General features: G+C 37.2%; 1 protein-coding gene across 1 annotated transcript in view; it reads left to right on the top strand.

Moving 5' to 3' along the window:
- Nucleotides 1–27469, top strand: part of Ctl1 (choline transporter-like protein 1) — a 159467-nt gene that overhangs the window by 25720 nt on the left and 106278 nt on the right. Inside the window, exons 3-6 of the mRNA XM_090388702.1 lie at nt 719–802; nt 5238–5380; nt 16834–17067; nt 26924–27093. Coding sequence (XP_090244828.1) covers nt 719–802; nt 5238–5380; nt 16834–17067; nt 26924–27093 — 631 coding nt within the window. The remainder of the gene's footprint in view (nt 1–718; nt 803–5237; nt 5381–16833; nt 17068–26923; nt 27094–27469) is intronic.

The raw sequence follows: 27469 nt of genomic DNA, 5'->3' as shown, positions 1-27469 counted from the left end.
ATTTCAAAAAAATTAATGAAAACTGTTTTCATATACTGCGATTCCAAACTTTTAAGCAAGAGTGTATATGCTTCCTGTCATCTATCATTGAAATTTCAGATATGCAGTTGCTTATAATAACTTCACTTCTTGTGACTTGTTTCAAAACATCTGGATTCAGTTTAGCTCCTCTTAGTGGCTGGAGGAATTAAAAGAAAAATCTCTTTCACTCATGGTTCTAGTTGCCTGGTTTCAAGTGAAGTTGTAAGGTCACCCGCATAAGGGTTCATATTCTATACAGAGAAATTCTCACTTTGATGACGGCGCCTCCGTAGCCAGGTGGGCAGGAGCAGCAGCAGTGCGTAGCACATGCTTCTTGATTAGACCGGGGTTCAAGCTCGTGACCACCAAATACGGAGGATGCAGAAAGGTCAGGAAATGACCACTGCATATCCCCGGAGCAATATGGCCTTAGTTGCTAATGCCCCTAAAAACCAAATAACAACAACAACAATCTCACTTTGATCTGTACTGGAACTTATATTCTGTTTGATGGTGAAATAAATCTTACTGGATTTTACCCATACTGAGATATTCAACTACAAAGTAACAAAGTTTCTTTATAATTTTCCTGCATTTAAAATAGAGAGAAAATTTTCAAAATTTTACATGTAAAACATGTAGTTTCAGATTAACAAGAAAGAATGTTTTTAATGTGCACTATGTTTTCTTTTATCAGGAGTCTTCTGAAGATTCTATTAAAACTAAAAGATGTACAGACATAGCCTGCTTAATAATTTTTATAGCATTTCTGGTTATTTTGGTAAGTAGCATCTCATGGCATTTTCATTAAAATGCAACTAACCCCATACTATTTATTTATAAAGTTTATTTGTATACAGTTAAACCTGCAGTTTCCAGCAGTCTTTATCTGGCATTACCTATTTTCTGACTATTTTTAGAGAAATGAGTGAATCGAGCAAACTGCTTAAGTATAATCAGATTCTTATATTGGCTATTTGCTGAAATGACATGCTGTTGATGCTCCACTTGGCCAGTAATATTTAATTTTTTTTTTTTTTTTTACATTAGTAATTTTTGTGTTTGTATCCATTTTACTTGTATTTTTAGCCCACAATTATCCTTAAATATGTTGCTTAAAAGAAGCTGTCCAACAGATTGTGGTATTCAAAATGTGAGTGCAGGTCATTATCTGTTTTGGGAAAGGTTGCATTTTAAAGAAACTCTACAGAGACTAGGTGAAGTTATTTTAGGATACTGTGCATTGGTTTATCAAATATACAGGGTGTCTCAGAAATACATGGCATAACTTCAGGAATGAGTCCCTCATATGTAGACAATAAAAATATTTTATATCAACATAGTTCTGGAAATGCTTGGTTTCCGAGTTATTAACCACAATGTCTTATCTCCCGCAGGTGATTTCCTTCATCACGAGGTACTAACAGAATCTGGTGGTTTTCCATTCCGAACATGTACTCAAATCAGGAGCAAGCGGATATGACTTTATGTACGGTTTGGCGGGCAGTAATGCTCTGGAGGCTCGTCGTTTGTACCGCGAAAGGTTCCCAGAAGGTAACCATCGCCGCCTTTGTGAACATGTGAACTTTACACCTCGTGCTGTTGACAGAGGACGACCAAGATCTACGACTCCTGAAGTAGAGGAGGAGATTTTGGATGTTGTGCATGCCACTCCTGGAATCAGCACACACAGAATGGCAATTCAACTGGCTGTCCAACGTTTGACTATTTGGAGAGTGTTGCGAGAACACCAATTGTATCCTTATCATCTGCAAGGGGTACAGGCCTTGTCACCAGCAGATTACCCTGCATGAGTAATGTTCTGCTAGTGGTTCTTGCAGCAGTGTGGTACAACTCCTCACTTTCCTGCCTTAGTGATATTCACAGATGAAGCACAGTTCACACGAGACGGAATCCAAAACTTTCACAATCAGCATGTATGGGCTGAGGAAAACCCACATGCAATTCTTCCATCACGTCACCAACAGCGGTTCAGCCTCAACATCTGGGCGGGTGTTTTTGGTGATAAGTTATTTGGGCCCCATGTACTTCCAAACAAACTCACAGGGCAGGTGTACAGAAACTTTCTGGAAAACAACATGCCTGATTTTTTGGACGACATGCCACTGATCATTCATCAACAAGCATACTTCATGCACGATGGCGCTCCCGCACATTTCAGCCACCTAGTCCGCAATTACCTGAATCGAAGGTTTCCTGGTCGGTGGATAGGTAGAGGTGGACAAATTGCCTGGCCTCCACGCTCACCTGATTTAAACCCACTAGATTTCTTCTTGTGGGCCATTTAAAGTCATTGGTGTATTCGACTCTGGTAGCTGATGTTGAAACTTTCTGCAATCGAATTGTGGCAGGTTGTGAGACAATACGAAACATGCCTGGAATTTGGCATCATCTTCGCAAGTCCATGAGACGTTGATGTGAGGCCTGTATTCAGGCAGAAGGTGGACATTTTGAACAATTACTATAAGGTGATATTATCAGTTAAGTGTCATAGACAGACCTTCAAAACTCGGAAACCAAGCATTTCCGGAACTATGTTGATATAAAATATTTTTATTGTCTACATATGAGGAACTCATTCCTGAAGTTATGCCGTGTATTTTTGAGACACCCTGTATACACATGAGGGGCAGAGGAAAGCTATTTAAATTCTTTACAGGTGACACTAGGAAAGAATGACTAAGCATACTGCATGCTACTTTTCCCTAGATGTAGCATATGCTGTTAAGTACTTTGTGCAATAAACTGCAGTATTGTTCTCTTTTTATTTGATTTATGCACTATAATATGACCACCTGAAATCTGGAAAATTCCAAGAACCAGCAAAGCTCAGGTCCTGAGGTGTGATTTTAGAGGATGACTGTACTACCTAGAATATTTGTATTTTGCATATACCTCTTATTAGATTATTTCAAATATATAAAATACAGTAATACCCCGACTTACGCTACCCCGACTTACGCGAACTCGGAGTTACGCGGTTCTTGATTTTTTCGTTTGGCAACGCTGCCGCCCACTATCTTCAAGGTCGTTTTTCATATGTTATCGATATCCGGTGCGACGGCGGAGATTGAGAGCGAAAGATAAACAAAATTCAACTTTGCTGCTTTTATGTTTTTTATATCAGTGAAGGGGAACACATTTCACCATAATAACGTAAAAACCAACACAATTCCAGCTATCGGTATAATCGCAAATGCAATTAGATCGAGTTTACTACCAGTTTATAACTGATTTCACTAGCAGAAACGCAACTGGGTTTTTATTGTTTTATGGTAGTAACCCCTAGAAATGTGAGGTGTTAATAGTGTATCTCTGCTTTTACGGTGTTGTTTATTCACTTGCTACATGCGCGCAGCTTTGTTTATGCGTATCAAGCGTGCTCCTCGTTTTGTAATTGTGCTTTATTCCCTAAAAATGAGTAAAATACTTAATTAAAAGGTGTGAAAAGGAAGCGTCCTGGTGAAGACGCTGCAGATTCAGAGAGAAAAAGAAAAGCAATTATCGATAAACAGAGGCGGACTGGATCAAAAATTCTTACCCGGGAAAATTTATAGTGGCCTCATACTATGGTTTATGGCCAAAATCACACTGGCCCACCGGGGTTTCCCCGGTAAGGCTTATGGCCAGTCCGCCTCTGTCGATAGAGAAAAAATCTAAAATTGTGAAATGCTTTGAGCGAAATGAAAGACCATGTGATATTGCACGTGGTACAGACCTAAATGAAGCAACGGCGAAAAGCACATGACAATTGCAAACTTGACAGGTTGAAAATTGAAAAGATCTCAATTGTAAAGGGCTTAAAAATTTTAGAAAACATAGACTCCAACGAAGAACGCGTTATAGCTACAAAGCAAGGAATAAAAAAATTATTAGCTTTCTACGAAGAAATTCTGCGTGAAAAAAAGGAATGCGCTGTGTCGTCAGACGAATTTGTTAGATTTTATGAAGCCATCGACATCGAAATAACTTTTTAACGTAAGTCATTTGTTTTTTTAATACATATTTTGTATTAATATGTATAAAGAACTGCAATTTTATTAATATTTTTCTTCTAAACTAGTGTTTTTGTTAGTCCTTGGTCCCAATTAAACAAAATTTATACGTATTTATATGCAAAGTTGTACCCCGACTTACGCGAATTCGACTTACGCGATTTTCGTCGGACCCACCTATCGCGTAACTTCGGGGTATTACTGTAGATGTAAATTGTTTTTTATTGCTGAAATGTTATCACCACCATTGTACTCCGTTATTCAGTATTTTTTTCCCAAAAAATTCAATATAGTATTAAACTAAGTTTCAATAGCAAAAGCTTAATTTACGGTACTCACCTTGGATGATCTGCAGCTGTTATTTGGGTGAATGAATGACTAAATTTTTTGGGTTTGGGTAATTTAAAGTTAAGTAGATTAATTGGTAAGTTTACGGGATGAGAATAAATTAATTAAAAACAGAATTAAAATATGCGCAAGGAAGCAGAAGTGCACAACTCCGTCCCTGGTTGTCATGGAGAATTAATTAATTAAGAACTCTAAAATACAGTTCATCTATTTCACATATTTTAGAGTTCTTAATTAATTAATGTGAAATAGATGAACTGTATTTTAGAGTTCTTAATTAATTAATTCTCCATGACAACCAGGGACGGATTTGTGCATTTCTGCTTCCTTGCGCATATTTTAATTCTGTTTTTAATTAATTTATTCTCATCCCGTAAACTTACCAATTAATCTACTTAACTTTAAATTACTCAAACCCAAAATATTTAGTCATTCATTCACCCAAATAACAACTACAGATCATCCAAGGTGAGTACCGTAAATTAAGCTTTTGCTATTGAAACTTAGTCCAATCACACGGTATTTTAAGACATTCTATAATTTATCTAATATGGTATTAAATTATTTCTCATGAAAGTTGATGCTCTATCCAGCTTTTTTTCTGACTTCAGCACTAAGCACTGAAAGTGAATTATTACTCAAGAACAATGATTCTTAAATTTTTCTTCTGATTTTATCATTTTTTATTGACATAATTATAAAAATTATAGTTCAGGGATATGTAAGAAACTTGCTGCATAATTATTTTTAAGTGTATAGTTTCATAGTTTGCATCTGTACAATAAAAAAAGAAGTTTCAATATATCATTGAAAATTTCCATGTTAATTCTTTAATTTTTTCCTAAATTTCAGATATTTATAGCGGCATTTTCTTTTCTTGTTGGCGATTATTTTAGACTTATTTATGGTCAGGACAGCTTTGGAAATGTATGTGGGAAATATAATGAACCTTTGGATGGTACAGCTTATTCAGGATTAGATATGAGAGACAAACCGTAAGTGGCAAAATTTATGAACAGATAATGTTAAAATTTTCATAGTCTGCATCTTTACAAAGTGTACATAAATCTGTCTGTCTGTCTGTCTTTATATATATGTATGTATACGATGAATAGTAATATATTTCCTGGGCTGGTGCAATAAAAAGAACACAAAGTGAAGGATCTCAAAACTGGTTTTATTTTTATTCAAAGTAATCATCATCTGATTGAATGCACTTTTTACACCATTCTAAAAGTTTCTGTAAAGAGTCAGTGAAGGTATCCAAAGAGATGATGAGTATGGTGGTTACATTTTTCTTTATGTCCTGTACACCTGAAATTTCTTTCCTTTGAGAGAAGTTTTTACCTTGGAAAAGAGGATGCCTCATAGCCAGGTGGGCAGGAGCAGCAGTGCATAGCACACGCTTCTTGATTAGACTGGGGTTCGAGCCCACGACCACGAAATACAGAGGATGCGGAAAGGGCAGGGAATGACCACCGCATATCCCCAGAGCAATATGGCCTTAGTTGCTAATGCTCCTAAAAACCAAATAATAAACAACCTTGGAAAAGAGGAAGAAATTCACCTGTGCTAGATCAGGAGAGAGGAGGGTGAATGGTTGATCTGTATGATGCCATCTTTCATTAGAAATGTCTTCACAGTAAGTGCAGAATAGGTGGGAGCATTGTCATGCAACAAGAACCAGCTGCCATTCTCTCGAAATCGTGGCCTCAACTAGGAAGTGCACTTCAGTATTCTGAAGTACCTGTATAAAAAGCACAGTATTGACTCTCTCCCCTTCAGTTATGCATTCCTTGTGAATTACACCCTGTTTGTCCAAAAGCATGATCAGCATCGTCTTGATCCTGAACTTCTGTAAACAAAATGTTTTTGGGCCCTGGTGATGATTTTGAAGTTCACTGCTGTTATTTGGTTTTTTAGGAGCATTAGCAACTAAGGCCATATTGCTCCAGGGATATGCGGTGGTCATTCCCTGACCTTTCCGCATCCTCCGTATTTGGTGGGCACGGGCTCGAACCCCGGTCTAATTAAGAAGCGTGTGCTACGCACTGCTGCTCCTGCCCACCTGGCTACGGAGGCGCCTAAGTTCACTGCATGCTCTTATGCCTCCTCTCTGGGTCATACTGAAACACTCAACACTCATCTCTAGTGATAATACAGTCAAAGAAATTAGGATTTTCTTGACAAGTCTGGATGAAGTGAAGTCTTTGCACGATGATACTCTTATTGCTTCTGCTCATCTATGAGGTTGTGTGGCACAATTTTGCCCACACCTTTTCCCTAAACCTTCATGCATAATTTAAAAAATTGTCTCCTTATTCACATTCAACTCATCAGCCATCATTCTGAGGGTCAAACGATAATCTCTTGACACAATTTCACAAACTTTTGCAACTCTGTCCTCATTTTGAGAGGTTGACAGATGCCCACTTCTTGGGTAATCGTGAACTTCCTTATATCCATCTTTGAACTGCTTATACCATTCAACCACACTGGTATTACTTTAATCACCATAAATAGTTTTTAACATTTCATATGTTTCTGTTGCAGATTTTCATTAAAAGCAAAATTTGATATTCTTTCATTGCTCCATTGCAAAATTATGACACTGAGCATTAATGTTACTAACAAAACTGGTTGTTACTTGCAACCTGTCAGCCTATTGGACAATCTCTGTAACACCATATGTTAGAGGAAGTTTGAACAACTACAGCATACTACTTCCCCTTTATTTTCAAACTCATCAAACATGACTCCAACAGCACAAGTCCTGGAACTTTATTGCCATACCTTGTACTATAATACAGTAAACTTTGTAAAATCTGGTACTTTGTGATCCTCAGTTCTTTAAAATCTACTACATTATAAGAAAAAAAAAATCAACGTTTTAAAATCCAATATATATCTAAAATTTTAAAATCAATATATTTATTTAAAATCTAAATAGAAATATTTAGAAATCAATCACTTGTATCAATGATTGCATTTGTCTTTAAGAATTTATGAAAAAAAGTGACATTTCTTTGTTTATAAGATGCTTTCAGAATTAGCTATCTTTTAACATGTTTGCTGTCTTTACACATATAAACATAAAACAGCACTAAGAGTGATGTGCTGCAACACATATCTAAGTTCATTGTGCACTCAAGGCACTGTGCCATAACACATACACATGGTCATTTTTAAGTGGTCAACCAGTGAATGCTGTAAACCCAAATGCACATGAAATTAACAACTACTCAGTATTGACACACTCATTGAAGGCTTTGCAGTAGTGCTTGGCTTTTGTTTATAGACTTGGCACACAGTTTTATTTGTTCTTTGCTTGTGTTAATGTTAGTTTATATACATGAATGTACTTTTTATAAAAGTTTAACCTACTTTTAAGATTTGTTCTGATTTACAGCTCAGCACTAAAGTAAAGGTTTACTTTTAGCATTGAATTCCAAACTTTAAATTTTCAACCATCATGTATGAATGTTGTGGATGTCAGAATGTTGATTATTTTCAACATTCTGAAAATTACAGTACATTGAACAGGTTCTATCTCATGTTCAAATAGCAAAAAATGTGTGAAATCTGTTTTTTTTTCCTGCCAGCAGGATTTAAATTGCATAGATAATGTGATGATCTTAATTCTCACAGCAGAACAAACTTGCCTTTGCAATAAGTTGCCCCAGTATTGCAACTTTCAAAGAGATGCTCTCTTGAAAAGGGTAATTGGCCATTTGTTTAAATGATCAGATTAATATGAGAGCCTGTTTTAGGACTAATGGGTCTCTCATTAGATAGTAGGCAGCCTCTCCAGCACAACTCGTTAACAGGGGCAAGTTTGTTCTTCTGTGATGAGAGTTACAACCGTTGCACCATACATATAGTTTAGATTCTACCAGCCAAAAAAAAAAAAAACAGATGAATGACAAAATAGTCATTATAAATACTTACAGATGTAAATAAGTTCAATTGTTTGTGCTTAATATTTAATGAAATATGGTCCTCTAAAACTGCTCAACCACTAAATATAGCCCTCAAAAATCTGAAAATTTTAAAAAGTGGCCTCTCAGAGTCCTCAAAGGTGCTGGATTTTAAAGCATTTACTGTTATATATTTATACACACATACTCACCATTTGCTTTCCCCTACTAAAACATTTTTTTGAATAAATCATCTTGAAAACATTTCCCAAGAAAATTTTTGCATTTAGGCTACTGTCTATCCATTCATTCTCTTACGTCAGCTCATTCAACTGAAATGATGTGCCTTCATCAGCCCATTTCATCTATTATAGAAAAAGAATCTTTGATGCCTTTGATTTCACTGCTGCTATCCTATCATAGATCTTCTCCAGAACTTATTACATCTTAAGGCTCCTGTCGAATTTAATTTAGCAGTTACTTTATAATTGCACCTTTATTTTCTTTAACTGATCTATGACCTACATTTGAAACATCAGCTCTTGTGCTACAAAGAGAGGAACCCCTTTGGCCTTGTTGTTTTTGACTATACTCTTCCCTTTTCTATCAAGTTGTTCCACCAACTCTATCATATTTCTTAACAGGTAATGTCGGCTGGTGAATTCAGTCCATCTTGTATAGCTCAATTGATTGATTTCCTGGGTTATATCAAACTTTTTGGTTTGCATGTGAAATCTTCAAAATCCTATTACTTGCCATTTGTTCCATGCACAACCTCCAAAGAATTGGTTGTAAATGAGAATCTATTCTGAAGTAACCCCCCCCTCAAAAATCATTAAATTTTTAGGTATTTTTTTTTTTTTTTTTTATGTGAACCCCAAACACGAGAGGTATTAGAACCTATAGTACTTAGTACCGTGCTTCGGTTGGAGGTTGAGAAGACAAAAGAAGATATTTGTTGACATTGGACTTGAACTTCTGTAGATTGTAATTTTCAGGAAATACGTATGAAGGAAGGTTATTCCAGAAAACGGCAGTTGAATGAATAAACAAGGAAGATGAAAAGTTGGTTCTGTGAGTTTGAAGTTGGACAGTAAATGGATGTTGGCTGGTGTCAGCTGGTGTCAGCACGTGTTTGGACTGTTTTGAAAGAAAGAGAGCGGGAATTATAGAAGCCAGTTCAGAAGAACAGTGCCCATGGAAGTATCTGTAGAAGAAGCATGCAGCAGAAACAGTATGTCTATGAGACAGTGAGTGGAGAGACTCTGTTAGAGATGAATCATTAATTAACCTAAATGCCCTCTTCTGAATGGAATCAAGAAGCCTGAGAGAGGTTTTGGGGGCACCACCCCAGACGTGGGAACAACATTTCATGGCAGGGTGGATTTGCGATTTATACAGAGTGAGCAGCTGTTTGGAAGAAAAGTAACGCCGAGAGCGAAAGAGAAAACCAAGTTTTTTAGATGCAGAGGAAGCAATATTTGTAATGTGCTTGTGCCAAGAGAGAGATTAGAAGTCAGAGTAATCCCCAAAAGAGATATATCATTTTGCCTAGAAATCGGAGTGTCACTAAAGATAAGTGTAGGAGCAGAAGAATCCTTTTTGCGAGATATAAGACAAGACTGAGTTTTAGAAGGGTTGAAATCAACTAAGTTGTCTTTGCCCCACTGGAGAATTACCTGAAGATCGGCATTTAAGGAATTGGTAGCAGATTTTCGAGAAGTTGAAGCTGATTGAAGAGGGCAAAGTTTCTCAAAATGGAAAGTAGAATGTAATGTGCTATCATCGGCAAAACTATGGATAGGATTTCCAGTCAATGGAAGAAGGTCATTAATATACAAGAGGAAAAGAGTGGGGGAAAGAACTGAACCTTGGGGGACACCGGCATTAGTGGAGAAGTTAGAAGACAGAGAGCCATCTACCATCACCCTCAGTGAGCCATCAGAGAGAAAACTGGATAACCAATTACTAAAAACAGTTGGCAAACCATAAGATGGAAGCTTGTTTAGAAGACATTTATGCCAAACACAATCGAAAGCCTTTGAGATGTCAAGAGCAACTACTTGTGTTTCACCGAACTTTTCCATTGAATTAGTCCATAAATTGGTAACATAAGCCAGAAATGGGTAACATCATCAGCCGATCGACACTGACGGAATCCATACTGGCGATTGTTGATCAGACGGAAGGTTTCTAGGTAGTTTAAGAGTTGGCGGTTAATTGATTTCTCCATTACTTTAGAAAGAGTAGAAGTAATTGCAATGGGACGATAATTGGATGGGAGGGAATTGTCACCCTTTTTAGGAACTGGCTGGTTTATGAGCAAATTTCCAAGCAGAAGGAAAAACACCTTTGGAATAAGAAAGTGAAAAAAGGCGGCAAGAATAGGAGTAAGTTCAGGAGCACAGGTTTTGAGAACAAGTGGAGAAATACCATCAGGACCTGGAGCTTTCGTAGCATCAAGATTCATCAAAATCCTTCTGATATTCTTTTGACGGAAGACCACAGGAGGCATTGAATGGAGCATGTTGGGAATGGTGGGAGGTGTTTTACCAAGATCATTAATACATGAGCTGGAAGAAAAATGGGATGCTAGCAGGTCAGCTTTATCCTTGGCTGAAGTGACAACAGAACCATCTGGTTTGGACAGAGGTGGGAGCAGAGATGAGAAAAAGTTGCGGCCAATAGCTTTGGCAAGAGACCAGAATGCTCGGCTACCATTAGAGCAAGAAGCAAGTTTTCTACTCTTAGCCTGTTCAAACTCTAGTTTGGACTGATTAATAACTGCTTTACAATTGTTGCGAGCTTTGGTGTAGGCAGAAAATGAAACTGAAGAATTAGAAACAAGCCAATTACGATATGCAACATTCTTCTCTTGAACAGCCTTAGCACATTTATTGGAAAACCAAGGTTTAGATAAAGGACGAGATTTTAAAGTGGAGTGTGGGATAAAGGATTCCATTCCTGCAAGAATAATTTCACTGATACCATCTGAGCAAACATTGACATCAGAAGTTTTGAAACAGTAATCCGACCAAGGAAAAGAAGAAAAGAAGTCTCGCAGGTCATCCCATTTTGCATTCTTGTAATGCCAAACAACACGAGGTTGGGAATAACCATGAGATAAAGGTTCCATTGGAGAAGAGACAATCACCAAGTTGTGATCTGAAGTGCCTAAAGGACCTCTCACTTCGACCGTGTACTTAGAAGGGTTGTTTGTGAGAAAAAGATCAAGCGTATTGGCTGTATGATTAGGATTGTCCGGTATTCTCGTAGGTAAATGAACAATCTGTGCTAGGTCATTAGTAATTGCAAAAGCCTCAGCATCTCGACCTGCTGGGTCGGTGTGACTAGAAAACGGAAGCCAGCTGGAGTTGTGAACATTAAAATCACCAAGGAAAATTACCTCACTGTTAGGAAAGTTGGACTGGAGAAAGACAAGTTGCAAAGAGAGGAAGTCAAAGAGCTCCAAGTGAATAGTGGAGTTGGGAGAACGGTAGAGACAACAGATGAATTTGACACAATGAGGTAAGAGAGATTTTAAGCCAGAGAAGATCAAAGAGAGGAGATTCCAAATTGTAAAAGTCTCTGACAGGGAATATCAGAATGGACATATGCACAAGTACCACCTTTGAGGGGAAAGGAATCATACAGCGAATAATTTGGGCATCTGAGATGAATCAACCGATAACTGAGATTCTGTCAGAAAAAGTACATGGGGCTTGGCAGACTGCAAGTGGAAATGGACATCGTTCAGATTAGAATTGAGACCATGTATATTTGTGAAATGAATTAGGAAGTCCTTGGGAGGTTTAGATCTTTTTGCAGATAAGCTTGCTCTATTAGTTTGACAATTCATGGTGTATTCAATAGTAAGAAAAAGTGGGTGGGACATGCTCTATGAAGTAATGAAATTTTTGGATATAGCATACACGTGGTAAGAATATACCCAGATCCTTGACATAACGTGGCCTCGACAATGCTACCCACATACACACTACTCGGACTCCCTCCAGTCACTATCTGGCAGAGTAGAGGTAGCAAGATTATACACTAGCTGATCCGGAAGCCTCCTAGAGAGTTACCAATAGGTTCGGTCCGGTGTACTAACTAGCAGCCGGCCTGCGAACACCGTTTTAGAGCTGTACCCTCGAAATGTAAGGAATATTGGATCCCGCCACGACGTTCATCATAACCTCAAAAGTCATCAATCATACTCCATGATGGAAGAGATAGGGAAGGGTTTACCGGAACTTAGCTCTAGAGACTAAACATGGGTTCCACCACTTCAAGCCTCCAATAAGCAAAGTGGTGGTATTTCACCGGTTGATGTGAGTCATCTACCACCTAGTACTGCCTGGTAACATAGAGGGGCAGCGTTCCTCCATGTGGTGTGGGCACCACACCTCGACCCCTGCTTACGTTGGCTCACACCTGGGTGGTCACCCACCATGTACTTGTGCATGGAGGTTATACCCAGGATTACTAACAGTCCCACCATCGTGAAGGTGCAAGCAGAGGATTTGGCTGTCACAGACCGTCCGGACTTCGCCGAAATTGGGTCCATTTGACTTGAGTGTCACCCGAATATCAGTTCCATCAGCGTTTTAGACTCCCAGGTAGCAAGTACAGCTTGTCTGGCATATCTGAGAGAATGTAGTAGTAGTAGTGGCATGTGATGCAAGAAAGCAAATGTATGAGCTTATGCAGCATCAGCCAAAGAAAAAAAAAAAAAAATCACACCATTCCCTCCAAATGCCTGTCCAGTTCCTCCTTAAATTTATTCAACCTATCAACTTCCACAACGACAGATGGAAGTTTGTTCCATCAATTAACCACCCGCTGGCTAAAGGCAAATTTCCACACATCTATTCTACATCTGTCCTTTCATAATTTGAATTTATGCCTCCTTAGGTTCGTAATCTGAACAAGTGGAAGGATCCCATCAGAATTCAGCGTACTGAACCCATTCAAGGCCTTATACACCTCAATCAGATCACCGCGCAGGTGCCTGGTCTCCAGCCACTGCAATTTGCAGAACTTAAACCTCTCTTGATAAGAGGATTGCTTCATTCCCCTCACCAATCTTGTTGTCCTTCTCTGTACACGCTCAAGCAAATCTACATCCTTCCTAAAATGAGGCCTCCAGACCTGTATGCAGTACTCAAGGCGTGGGCTGACCATTGCCTTATACAGAGGGATAATCACCTCCTTTTCCCTGTTAGCAAAATTCCTATATATCTTTGACAAAACCCCATGACCTGCCCTGGCAGCCTGTCTGCATTGCTCAGAAAACTTCATATCTGCCTGCACAATTACTCACAGGTCTTTTTCATTTTCTACCACCTTAAGTGTAGTACCACACAGTTGGTACGTTTCTCTGGGGTTACTTCTACCCATATGCAGTACTTTGCATTTGTCAAGGTTAAACTTCAGTTGCCACTTCTTAGCCCATCTGCCCAAATTATCTAGATCCTGTTGCAGTAGCACACTGCCATTACTGTCATTAACAACCCTGCCAACCTTTGTATCATCTGCAAACTTCGACATTAAGCCTGATATACCTTCATCAATATCATTGATAAATATACAAAACAACAGTGGACCTAACACCGAACCCTGTGGGACTCCACTAATAACATTAGTCCAAGAAGAGCAGCACCCATTGATTACCACCCTCTGTCTTCTCGCACTTAACCATCCTTTTATCCGTTGTAGCAACTTACCCTTAATACCATTCTGCTCCAATTTGTACAATAGTCTTCCATGCGCAACAGTGTCAAAAGCTTTCCTGAAATCCAAATATATGATATCAAAATTATTTTTTGCATCCAGTTCCTTTGTAACCACATCATAATATCCTATCAAATTTGTCAGACAAGACTTTCCCTTAACAAACCCATGCTGTGTCTGAATTATTGCTGCAGTCCTGTCTAGATGATCCTGCAATGCATCTTTAACCAGCGACTCCATTATTTTACCCGGAACAGAAGTTAAACTAACTGGTCTGTAATTACTCGTGTCACCCTTCGATCCCCCCTTTGTGAATTGGGGATACATTTGCACATCACCAGTCGATGGGGACCTACCCTGAGTCCAAGGATGCTCTCATAATTATGGCTAAGGGTTTGCTTAGTTGCTTTGCCGCCTTCTTTAATATAACTGGATAGATCCCATCCACCCCAGGTGCTTTTCTTACGTTTAACTTCAACAATTTCTCTTCCACTTTGCTCTCAGTTATTACAAAATCATTAAGTATCCTGCTACAATTTGATAACCTTCTGCCATTTTCAAACCTTAATAATTCCTCACGTGTGAATGTAGATGCAAAATACTCATTCAGTTTGTTTGCTATCTGAGCAGGATCATCAACAGAACCATCAATGTCAAATGGACCAATCAGATTCATCCCCTTCCTTTTAGAGTTTATATAAGTAAAGAAATCCTTGCTGTTTTTCTTAGCATCTTTTGTCAAGGATTTCTCGTAATCTGCCTTCGCCTGCCGAACCTCCTTTGTGACCTGATTACAGATTAACTTATGTCTGCCATAGGCTTCTGAGTCACTTGATAATTTATATGCATCCCATGCATTTTTCTTCTCTGTTACGAGTCTCATTAGTTCATTTAACAACCATTTAGGCCTAAACCTTGAACAATATTTCTTAATAGGTATGAAACTTTTAGTAGCTTCCACGATTAATTCCTTGAATGCTTCCCACTTAGAATTTACTGTTGGTAACATCATCAGTTGATCCCACTGTACAGAATTTAAAAACTGTCGGAGACCACTGTACTCGCCTTTACGGAAGCAAAAATCCTTTCCTTTACCCCTGATGGTAATTAAATCTTTAAGTAAATCCCACGTCAGTACATTGTGATCACTGCCACCTAGTGGTTCTTTTATCTGCAAATTCCTAATACATGAATGATCACTGCTGATAACCAGATCAAGAGTATTACTTTCTCTGGTTGCTTCTCGAACATGCTGCTGCAGAAAACAATCATCCAATAAATCCACAAAAGTCTGACTAGTGTGTGAGTGCCCAACCCACAAGTTCCAGTCAATATCTGGGAAGTTAAAATCCCCCATTATAAGACATTCTGATTTACTAGCCCACTCTATTTCTCTGTACAATTGTTCATTGTACTCATTCAAGTCATTAGGCCTATAACACACTCCTACTCTTATTTTTGCTTTCGCAGTGCTTATGTCACACCAAACTGACTCAACAGTGCACTGTTCATCTATATCAACTGGATGCACTTCTTTTGATTTTATGTTTTTCTTTATTAACAGCATAACACCTCCTCCCTTCCTATCCTGTCTATCCTTTCTGTACACATTGTACTCCCCAAATTCCAGTTCGGCATTCCTTATATCTGTGTGACACTACGTCTCCGATATCCCAACAATATCCGCCTTTGATGTCTTGACCAACACTTCAAATTCATCAAATTTATTTACTATACTTCTAGCATTGGTATACATGCAAGTATTCTTATGTCTGTGACAACCTCAAGACCATTGAGTGTATACCTGGATTCCAAACTTCTCTTCTTAGTCCATTGCACAAAGCTTTTCTCTAACATAATTTTGGTGTATGAAATATGACCTTGCTCTTAAACACACTCTTTGGAAATACTTTGCCACACACTTATTTTTAACACTACCTGGAAATACTTTGCTATATTCTACTTTACTTCCTCTTTGCCTCGCCAATCTGGTCTTTTATTTGAAAATGTATCCTTCAGCCTATTAGAAATATGACCTTGCTCTTAAACACACTCTTTGGAAATACTTTGCCACACACTTATTTTTAACACTACCTGGAAATACTTTGCTATATTCTACTTTACTTCCTCTTTGCCTCGCCATTCTGGTCTTTTATTTGAAAATGTATCCTTCAGCCTATTATGTCAGTTGATTATTTTCTCATCAGGTGATTAAATGCCAGATTGTGCCATTTCAATATCAAATATGTCAACAAGTCGAAATCATGCCTTTTATTATTCACTGGGAATACAGAACTATCCAATGTTTTATGTCCCTAATTGCCAACCAAAATGCCTTTTGTAATACTTCCTCCTTTGTAGGCAAATTCCATCCAACCATTCTATCAGGCTCACTCCATCTCAACAGTCTAAACTTTTTTAAGATTTTCATAATTTGTTAATGCAGTCAAGCTGACCACCAGTTTTGATATTGACTCTGATGTGTAGCTTCATGATAAGGTGTATATAAAAAGAATTTTGAACTCACTCATTTTAAACTTTTAACTTCAATATACCTGCTGTTTCTAGTTTTAGCAAATTTTTTGTTTTAGATCCTTGTATGCTTATTTTTTATTTTGTTGTTGGTTGTTATAATTTGATGTTAACCCTTCTAACATACCTGTACTGGTATACTGTTGTTACCTTTGTGATTGGCAATAAGTGATTTATATATATATATATATTTTTTTTTTTTTGAAATCATTTCCTTTCTAAAAATATTTTGTATTGCGTGATATACATCTCTACTGTCATTACAGGTATGTATTTTTTCTGACTATGGCTGACATAGATCATTCTTTGAAGATCTGTGTGAAAGAATGTCCAGATGCACAACTAATTGATAAAGAAAATGCTAGACATTTTGAAACTGATAGAGAAATAAAATTATGTTTGTATAATACTCCTTTATGGAATAGTAGTCTTCCATCTCTACATAGCACTAATCAAAAGATTAGCTATGCTCCATGTGCACAGTTACCATTGTATCCAACGTAAGTATTCTTGCACATCAGTAAGAATTTTTTATCCATTTTGTTTAATTTTTTATTATTTTATTTGATATAATAATATTAAACTATTATTTTATAGTACCTTAACCTTGTTGGTTACTGAAAATTTTTATTCAGAAAAAAAAAAAAAAATATATATATATATATATATATATATACACACACAGTGTACCAATTAAGTAATGAGATTGCGTGCGCTCTGCGTTTACTATTTACATAAGAGGCCAAAATAGTACATGATTAGATCAGCTAGAGTCTGCTTTTTCCAACAGGTGCAAGTTGAAACTTGTCCAGTCAGTAATTTGTGATTTATGATGGAAAGAGTAATAGTAGTTTTGTGCATGTCGTCAGAAAATTGAAAATGGAGCAAAGAGCAGTTATCAAATTTTATTGTAAATTGGGAAAAAGTACTACGAAAACTTTTGACAATTTAAAAAAAGTTTATGCTGATGAATGTTTGTCTTGACCAAGAGTGTTTGAATGGTTTTCTCATTTTCTTAAGGACGTGAGTCGTTAGAGGATGATCCTTGACCTGGCCGACTGATCTCTGTTCGGTTGGCCAGGAATTCATCAAGCAATTTTTGGAAAAAAAATCTGTTGTAGTCATTGAACACCCCCCATATTTGCCTCATTTAACTCCCACAGATTACTTTTTGTTCCCCAAAATTAAAACAGCCATGAAAGGAATGTGATACGGGATGATAGAGGACATCCAGGCTGCAGTGACTGACAGCTGAAAGCGGTACCAGAAGAGGAGTTTCAGAAGTGTTTTCAAAACTTGTATAAAAGATGTAAACAGTGTGTACACATTGGAGGTGATTACTTCGAAAATATATAACCTTACTTTGCCATTAGCATTATTCTTTTTTTTTGTAGTAGCATCAGTCTTGTTATTTAGTTGGCACACTGTGTGTATATATATATATATATATATAAAGGAGAAGCTTTGCCATATCCTTCTACTTAAAATCTAGCATATGTGAGTTTCCAGTTTTAAACATATAGTTGGCCATTATGTTTAGAAAGGGAAAACTGCAGTATGATTGTAAATTTAATTGGCTGAGTCAGGACTTCCTCACCCCTAGTTTAGTGCAGTGGATGTTAGGGTTTGAAAACCATTGATTAAAAGTTGACTTGTTAATGTTATCCAATTACTTTCACCACATTAGCCATACTTTAATTATTTTGATAACATCTGTGATGTATAAGGGCTTTACAATGAGGAATGATCATGATTTTTCATGATCAGTTGTAATGTCAAATGGAATGGTTGAATTTAAGACTAAACCAAGCTGCATTGCCTTGTGCAGAAGCATCAACTGTGCAGTTAACGCATATGCACAGTGTAACCTTAGTGGTCAGTCAAGTTTAGGCCTGTTCAGTTTCACCCACGTAACAATGGATGCGACATATGAGGAACAGTATGTTGCTCTCAAGTTTTGTTTCCATCTCAAGGAAACATCAGCTGAAGCATATGAAATGTTAAAAGAGGCTTATGGTAAATCTTCATTTCCATATAGAACAGCTCTCTGGTGGTTTAGAATGTCTAAAGGTGGATATGATTCAATCACAAAAATCTGCAGTCCCAGAGCTGCAACCACTGCTGTCGCCACAGAAACCATAAACACTACTTATATAATCATGATAAAAAATCATCGTATAACAGTAAGCCAACTGGCAGAGATGTTGAAAGTATCAGTAGGAAGCACACATGGTATTTTCCATGACCATTTGCATATGACACATGTTGGCGCATACTGGGTTCCAAAACTACTCACACCTGAGCAACAGACGCATGGAGATTTGTCAGGAGCTGCAATGGGTGGTTACTGAAGATGGTGAGATTCTGCACAAGGCGATAATGGTGGATGAGACATGGCTTGATCATTTCAACCTAGACAGTAATCAACAAAGCTCTGTGTGGAAGTCTACATCATTGCCAACACTGAAAAAAGCAAAGGTTGTGGCATCTGCAGGAAAGGTATGGTCATCTCTTTTTTTGACATTCAAGGAATGGTTTGCCAGCATGTTGTGACACGTCATACGACTGTTATGGAACCTTCCTATAGAACTGTACTGCACACTTTACGTAATCAAATTTGTCACAGATGACCACAACTGCATGCAGGTGGGTGGTTGCTGCATCACAACAGTGCAAGACCTCACATTGCTCATACTGTCATCAAGTACTTAGCCACCATTAATGTGTCAGATGTGTTCCTCATCTGCCTTACAGCCCTAACCTTGCACCCTGTGATTTTTTATTTTTTATTTTTTTTATTTTCAAAGTTAAAGAAGCTGCAAGGAAAACGTTTCCAGTCGTCAGAAGAAGTTGTAAAGACATCAGAGGTGATTCTGAAATGCATGTCAAAAAATAGCCTCCACCATGTTTTTAAAGAATGACAGAAACATTGTAATAAGTGTATTGCATCAAATGGTGACCACTTTGAAAAGGACCATCAAAATATGGATGATTAATAATGGTATGTTGTGAAAAAAAAATTATGATCATTCTTTATTGAACAGCCCTCTTGAGAAAAATTCTTTTGACCCTGATCTTGTTCCATTTACTATACATAACACACTCTATTGTGTTAACATCTGGCACATGTTTTTTAAAGTTCTACACATCTATAGGAATAAAAAAAAAAATAACAAGAAAATGAGAATTTAGAAAAGCATTTACCTTTACAGGTTTTCAGAATGGTATGTACATGGATGCTAACAATCATTCACACATTTTTGCCTTAATTATATTAGCATTAGTAGAGACATACGATGCAAGAAAGCAAGCTTATGCAGTATCAGCCAAAAAAAAACAAAAAAACCTCCAATTTCACCCCTCCATTCGTTCCAAATGCCTGTCCATCTCAACCTTTAATTTATTTAGGCTATCAACTTCAACTACAAAAAATGGAAGTCTGTTCCACCAATCAACTACCTGCTGACCAAAGGCAAATTTCCGCACACCTGTTCTATAACTGTCTTTCCTCAATTTGAATCTGTGCCCCCTCAGGTTCTTAATCTGAGCAAGAGGAAGAATCCCATCACCATTCAGCTTGCTCAACCCATTCAAGGCCTTATACACCTCAGTCGGATCACCTCGCAGGTGCCTACTCTCCAGGCACTGCAATTTGCAGAACTTAAGCCTTTTTTGGTAAGAACACCCTTTGTTTCCCTCACCAATCTTGTTGCCTTTCTTTGTACTTGTTCTAGCAACTCTACATCTTTCCTAAAATGAGGCCTCCAGACCTGTACACAGTACTCTAAGTGTGACCTGACCATTGCCTTGTACAACGGAATAATCACCTTCCTGTCGCTGCTAGCAAAATTCCTATATATCATTGATAAGACTCCATGACCTGCCCTGACAGCCCATCTGCACTGCTCAGCAAACTTCATATTTGACTGCACAGTTACCCCCAGGGCTTTTTCACTTTCCACTTCCCTGAGTGTAGTACCACACAGTTGGTACATTTCGGTTATTGCTACCCATATGCAATACTTTACATTTGTCAATGTTAAACTTCAGTTGCCACTTCTCAGCCCATTTGCCCAAATTGTCTAGATCCAGTTAGAGTAGCATATTGTCTTTACTAACCCTGCCAACCTTTGTATCATCTGCAAACTTGAACTTTAATCCTGATTTGTGTATTCATCAATGATATTGATCTTCATCAATATCATTGATGAATACACAAAATAACAATGGGCCCAGCACTGAACCCTGGAGAACTCAGCTAATAACATTTGTCCGTGAAGAGCAGTGTCCATTGATAACCACTCTCTGTTGCCTTCCACTCAACCCTCCCTTTATCCATTGTAGCAACTTACCCATAATGCCATACCTCTCCAATTTGTACAGTAGTCTTCCATATGCAACAGTATTAAAAGCTTTCCTGAAAATCAAGTATATGATATTAAAATTATTTTTGACATTCAGTTCCTTTGTGACCACATCATGGTATCCAATCAAATTTGTCAGACAAGACTTTCCCTCAACAAACCCATGCTGTATCTTAACAATTACTGCAGTCTTGTCTAGATGATCCTACAATGCTTCTTTAACGAGTGACTCCATTATTTTTCCCGGAATACAAGTTAAACTAACAGATCTATAGTACTTGTGTTACCTTTTGAATCCCCTTTGTGAATTGGTGATACATTTGCACATCTCCAGTCCATGGGGACCACTCCTGAGTCCAAGGAAGCTCTCATAATTATGGCTAAGGGTTTTCTTACTTCCTTTGCTGTCTCCGTTAATATAACTGGATAGATCCCATCCACCCCCAGGTGCCTACCTTATGTTTAACTTCAACAATTTCTCCTCCACTTAGCTCTCAGTTATTACAAAATCACTTAGCTCCCTGTTAGAATTTGATAAACTTCTGGAATTCTCCTCATTGAATAACTCCTCATGTGTGAATGTAGATGCAAAATACTCTTTCAGTTTATCAGCTACCTGAGCATGATCATCAGTAGTCAACCCATATATGTTAAGTGGTCTAATAGTAGTAGTAGTAGTAGTGGCATGTGATGCAAGAAAGCAAATGTATGAGCTTATGCAGCATCAGCCAAAGAAAAAAAAAAAAAATCACACCATTCCCTCCAAATGCCTGTCCAGTTCCTCCTTAAATTTATTCAACCTATCAACTTCCACAACGACAGATGGAAGTTTGTTCCATCAATTAACCACCCGCTGGCTAAAGGCAAATTTCCACACATCTATTCTACATCTGTCCTTTCATAATTTGAATTTATGCCTCCTTAGGTTCGTAATCTGAACAAGTGGAAGGATCCCATCAGAATTCAGCGTACTGAACCCATTCAAGGCCTTATACACCTCAATCAGATCACCGCGCAGGTGCCTGGTCTCCAGCCACTGCAATTTGCAGAACTTAAACCTCCCTTGATAAGAGGATTGCTTCATTCCCCTCACCAATCTTGTTGCCCTTCCTGTACACGCTCAAGCAAATCTACATCCTTCCTAAAATGAGGCCTCCAGACCTGTATGCAGTACTCAAGGCGTGGGCTGACCATTGCCTTATACAGAGGGATAATCACCTCCTTTTCCCTGTTAGCAAAATTCCTATATATCTTTGACAAAACCCCATGACCTGCCCTGGCAGCCTGTCTGCATTGCTCAGAAAACTTCATATCTGCCTGCACAATTACTCACAGGTCTTTTTCATTTTCTACCACCTTAAGTGTAGTACCACACAGTTGGTACGTTTCTCTGGGGTTACTTCTACCCATATGCAGTACTTTGCATTTGTCAAGGTTAAACTTCAGTTGCCACTTCTTAGCCCATCTGCCCAAATTATCTAGATCCTGTTGCAGTAGCACACTGCCATTACTGTCATTAACAACCCTGCCAACCTTTGTATCATCTGCAAACTTCGACATTAAGCCTGATATACCTTCATCAATATCATTGATAAATATACAAAACAACAGTGGACCTAACACCGAACCCTGTGGGACTCCACTAATAACATTAGTCCAAGAAGAGCAGCACCCATTGATTACCACCCTCTGTCTTCTCCCACTCAACTACCCCCTTATCCGTTGCAGCAACTTACCCTTAATACCATTCTGCTCCAATTTGTACAATAGTCTTCCATGCACAACAGTGTCAAAAGCTTTCCTGAAATCCAAATATATGATATCAAAATTATTTTTTGCATCCAGCTCCTTTGTAACCACATCATAATATCCTATCGAATTTGTCAGACAAGACTTTCCCTTAACAAACCCATGCTGTGTTTGAATTATTGCTGCAGTCTTGTCTAGATGATCCTGCAATGCATCTTTAACCAGCGACTCCATTATTTTACCCGGAACAGAAGTTAAACTAACTGGTCTGTAATTACTCGTGTCACCCTTCGATCCCCCCTTTGTGAATTGGGGATACATTTGCACATCTCCAGTCCGTGGGAACCTCCCCTGAGTCCAAGGATGCTCTCATAATTATGGCTAAGGGTTTGCTTAGTTGCTTTGCCGCCTCCTTCAATATAACTGGATAGATCCCATCCACCCCAGGTGCTTTTCTTACGTTTAACTTCAACAATTTCTCTTCCACTTTGCTCTCAGTTATTACAAGATCATTAAGCACCCTGCTACAATTTGATAACCGTCTGCCATTTTCAAACCTTAATAATTCCTCACGTGTGAATGTAGATTCACACGTGAATATACATTCTAGGGTTTACATAAGTAAACCCTAGAATTCCTTCTAGGGTTTACATAAGTAAAGAACTCTTTGCTATTTTTCTTTGCATTCTTTGCCAAAGATTTCTCATAATCTACCTTCGTCTGCCTAACATCCTTTGTGCCTTGATTACAGACATGCTTATATCTGCCATAGGCTTCTGTGTCTCATGATAATTTATATGCATCTCATACATTTTTTTTTCTTCTCTGCCACGAGCCTCATTAATTCATTTGACATCCATTTAGGCATGAACCTTGAACAGTATTTCTTAGTTGGAATGAAAAGCCTAGTAGTCTCCAAGATTAAGTCCCTGAAGGCTTCCCATTTAGAATTCAACGTTGGTAACATCATCAGTTGCTCCCACTGTACAGAATTTAAAAACTGTCTGAAACCCCTGTAGTCACCTTTATGAAAGCAAAAAGCTCTTCCCTTTAACCTTGATGTTTACATCTTTAAGTAATTCCCATATTAGTACATTGTGTGATCACTGTCACCCAGTGGTTCCTTTATCTGCAAATTCTTAATGCGTGAATAATCACTGCTGATAATCAAATCAAGAGTATTACTCCCTCTGGTTGCCTCTCGAACATGCTGCTGTAGAAAACAGTCATCCAATAAATCCAAAAAAAAAAAAAAAAAAAGCCTTGCTAGTGTGTGAGTGACCAACTCACAAGTTCCAGTCAAAATCTGGAAAGTTAAAATCTCACATTATCAGACATTCTGATTTACTGGCCCACTCTATATCTCTGGAAAATTGTTCATTATACTCATCAGATTCATTAGGTCTATAACACACACACCCACTCTCATTTTTCCTTTCCCTGTGCTTATGTCACATCAAACAGACTCAACATTACATTGTCCACCAAACAGCAATTGGATTCATTTCCTTAGATTTTATGTGGTTCTTAACTAACAGCATAACCCCTCCTCTCTTCCTGTCCTGTCTATCCTTTCTGTACACATTGTACTCCCCAAATTCCAATTCTGCACTGCTTATGTCTGTGTGACACCACATCTCTGATATCCCAACAATGCTTTTGATATCTTGACTAGCACTTCAAGCTCATCAAATTTATTAACTATACTCCTAGCATTGGTGTACATGCAAGTATACATGTCCCTGTGTCTACTCTTAGTTATCCTTACACAGCCGATGTATTTATTTGTTCCACTATGACTCCTGGAAATCTCCATTGCCTTGCTTTCCACGCTGCTGCTCATTCCAATAGAAGCAGTGCAAGAATCACTTTTGCCTCTGCCTGTGGCCACTGTTAACCTTTTAGTCTGTTTGTCCCCCCTAGCTAGCAGTTTTCGACCCACCTAACACTCCCTTGATAGCATCAGCAAATAATTAATTAATGTATTTCATTATTCTATAGGGAATGAAAGCGTGAGATGGTGGAGTTTAATAACATATTTTCCTTCAGTTTTGTGCACTCATGGTGCCTGCCCACACACACACACCAACTATCAGATTGTACAGTGGTTTCTTTACTATTGCATTGGTATTTTCAATGCAGGAAAAAAAAATTAAACTAATAGCTCTCCTGCATGAAAAATATCAGCAACTCTTCTATAAAATCAAGTTAGGATAGAACTTTATTTCTCAAAAGCTACCTAACTTCTGAAGGAAAAATAAGAGTAGTATGATTCAATCCAATAAGCAAATAACGGAAAACTTTCATAACAGGTAAAAAAAATAATCATCCAAATATCTTTCATCACAGGAAAAAAATAAATAAATAAAAAATTCATCCAAATATCTCTTATCTGTGGAGTAATAAAAACAAGTTGCTGTATTTTTAGTTCTAAAGTTTTCATATGATCTGCACTCAGAGTTAACAGCTTTTTTTGCTGTCCAAGACAGTTATGAGAGGAAATATTTAAAGGACCGTGAATATTGATATTAACTTTGTTGAGGTTGAAAAATGTGTACAAAATATATTTCTCAGGTACACCAATGATAATTTCACAGCAAAAAAAAAAAAAAACAACCTGATAGTTCTTCTATGAAATCAAGTTAGGATAGAACTTTATTTTTCAAAAACTACATAACTTCTGCAGATAAAATAAGAGTAGTATGATCCAGTTCTGTTGTTTCATGTATTTTTTTTTCTTTTTTAATTCCAGGTTTTAACGAATTTATATTTTTGCAACAAGTGTTTTTCTGTAAAGAAAGCAATGTTCTTTTGTTGCATTTGGGTTGCTTTTCTTAGCAAAAACCACAATTCCTTTTATAAACCTATCTTATTGAGTACTCCATCTGCACAAATTCCTATTCCTGAAATATACGACAGTAGGAATCCATTACATTAAGTGTTCATTCCCATTGTTCTGCTTTTCTTGAAGTTTCTTGCTCACAGAAATCAAATCATTCTGTTATTTCCCTTCATTTACAAATGAAATAAATGCCAGCACGTAATTTTTTTTTTTCTGTTTATGTTAGTAGGTATGTCAAATCGAATGGCAAGTTTTTTAAAAAAACAGAGCCAAAGCTTCATAATAGTGACTTGCCTTAAAAAACATTCTTCCATATTTAAATATTGAAGGGGCAAGTTATTTATGTAATAATAATGACTGAAACCTAATGAACTCATAAACAGAGATGAAGAGTCTAATCCTATAGTAGATCACAGAGGCAAACCTGTCAATAATTTATACACTCAAAATTTAGAGATGTTCAGATGTAGATCCCTATACAAGTCAAATTAAAAATCAAAGCAAATTAATGAAAAAGAAAATAATGGAAAAATGAGAGCCTTCTTCATAACCTACAATCTAAACTGTTGTGGGTTATGAAGGCTCTCATTTTTCCATTATTTTCTTTTTCATTAATTTGTTTTGATTTTGAGTTTGACTTGTATAGGGATCTGACATCTGAACCTGTCTAAATTCTGGTATTTGTCAAATATACTGCTGCCAGGATACAGTAGTTAGTTACCTTCCCACCATATATAATATTTATGTTTATATTTATGCATATATATATTTACCTTTTGTAGTTCATACAAAAGTGACAGCGAAGGTTGCACTGCAAGAGTGGTGATGTCATAACTATTGATGGGAGGATAATAAACAAGTACTAAAAATCTTGAAAGTCCTTAAATCCAAAATAAACTAAAAAATAAATAAAACAAACCCACTCTGAAAGCTTAAAATCATATGCTAAATCAAAATATCAAATAGAATAAAAATGAATAAAATAATTCTTTGACCTTTTTAAAAACAACCAATTCTAAATGACATACCTAATAAATGCAAATGAATATGAAAAAGAACTGAAGTTAGATATCAAACGTTTTGGTAATATACATCCCGAAATAGGATAGATGATAAATAAAAGCTGTGTTCTAAGACACAAAAGGCTGTAAATGTACATGCATAGAGCTACGAGAACTTTGAAGTGATAAATAAAATGATCGGCCTGCCCCTGTTTGGAAGTGGGTGTGTCTAATTTGTTTTATACATATGTAATTTTTTTTCCTGCTGATATTATACATTTCTGGTAATGGATTCTTTTTGGTACATTTACTGATTTATAATTAACTTCAGATTTGTTTGGAATATGTGAAATGCATATATAATTTGTTATTTTTACATTTTGTCTTATTAAAATTACAGAAAATCCATTTTTTACCACTGTGTTCCTAAACATGTAAAGACTGCTGCTACCATTGATATCACCTACAACATTTATGCCTATTTAAATACACATAATCCTATACAGCAGATTGTGAGAGATTTACGAGTAGGCTGGAAAGAATTAATAGCAATGGAAGTAATTGCAGTATGTAAGTATTCTGAAATCTTAAAAAAATGTAATGTTCTGAAATAGATATGATTTACTTTCACTACGAGTAGTTATAATAAATAATATGGCAAATGGACTTGGGCCAATTGGAGGTTATTTTTGCCATTGATGATTTGTATACATGTTAACAGAAAATTAGTAACACAGTTTTTGTCAGTTAATATTGGGTGTTTAATTAAAACTGATGATGTTCAGCAACCTATAGTATTGAAAGTTATTAATGTAAAATTAAAAGTAAAACCTACCATTTTAACAATGCCCACCTTCAAATCTTAATGTGAAGTAGGTGTTAGATGTTTAGAAATGATTTAAAGATGTGAAACAGTGAAACAATTAAATTTAAATACCCACAGGAA

The sequence above is a fragment of the Mastigoproctus giganteus genome, chromosome 14 (assembly GCF_048544385.1).
Source record: "Mastigoproctus giganteus isolate SK-2022 chromosome 14, ASM4854438v1, whole genome shotgun sequence".
Classification (NCBI taxonomy): Eukaryota; Metazoa; Arthropoda; class Arachnida; order Uropygi; family Thelyphonidae; genus Mastigoproctus; species Mastigoproctus giganteus.
Note: the sequence above shows the minus strand (reverse complement) of the source record. Positions and strands in the feature narration are given on the sequence as shown.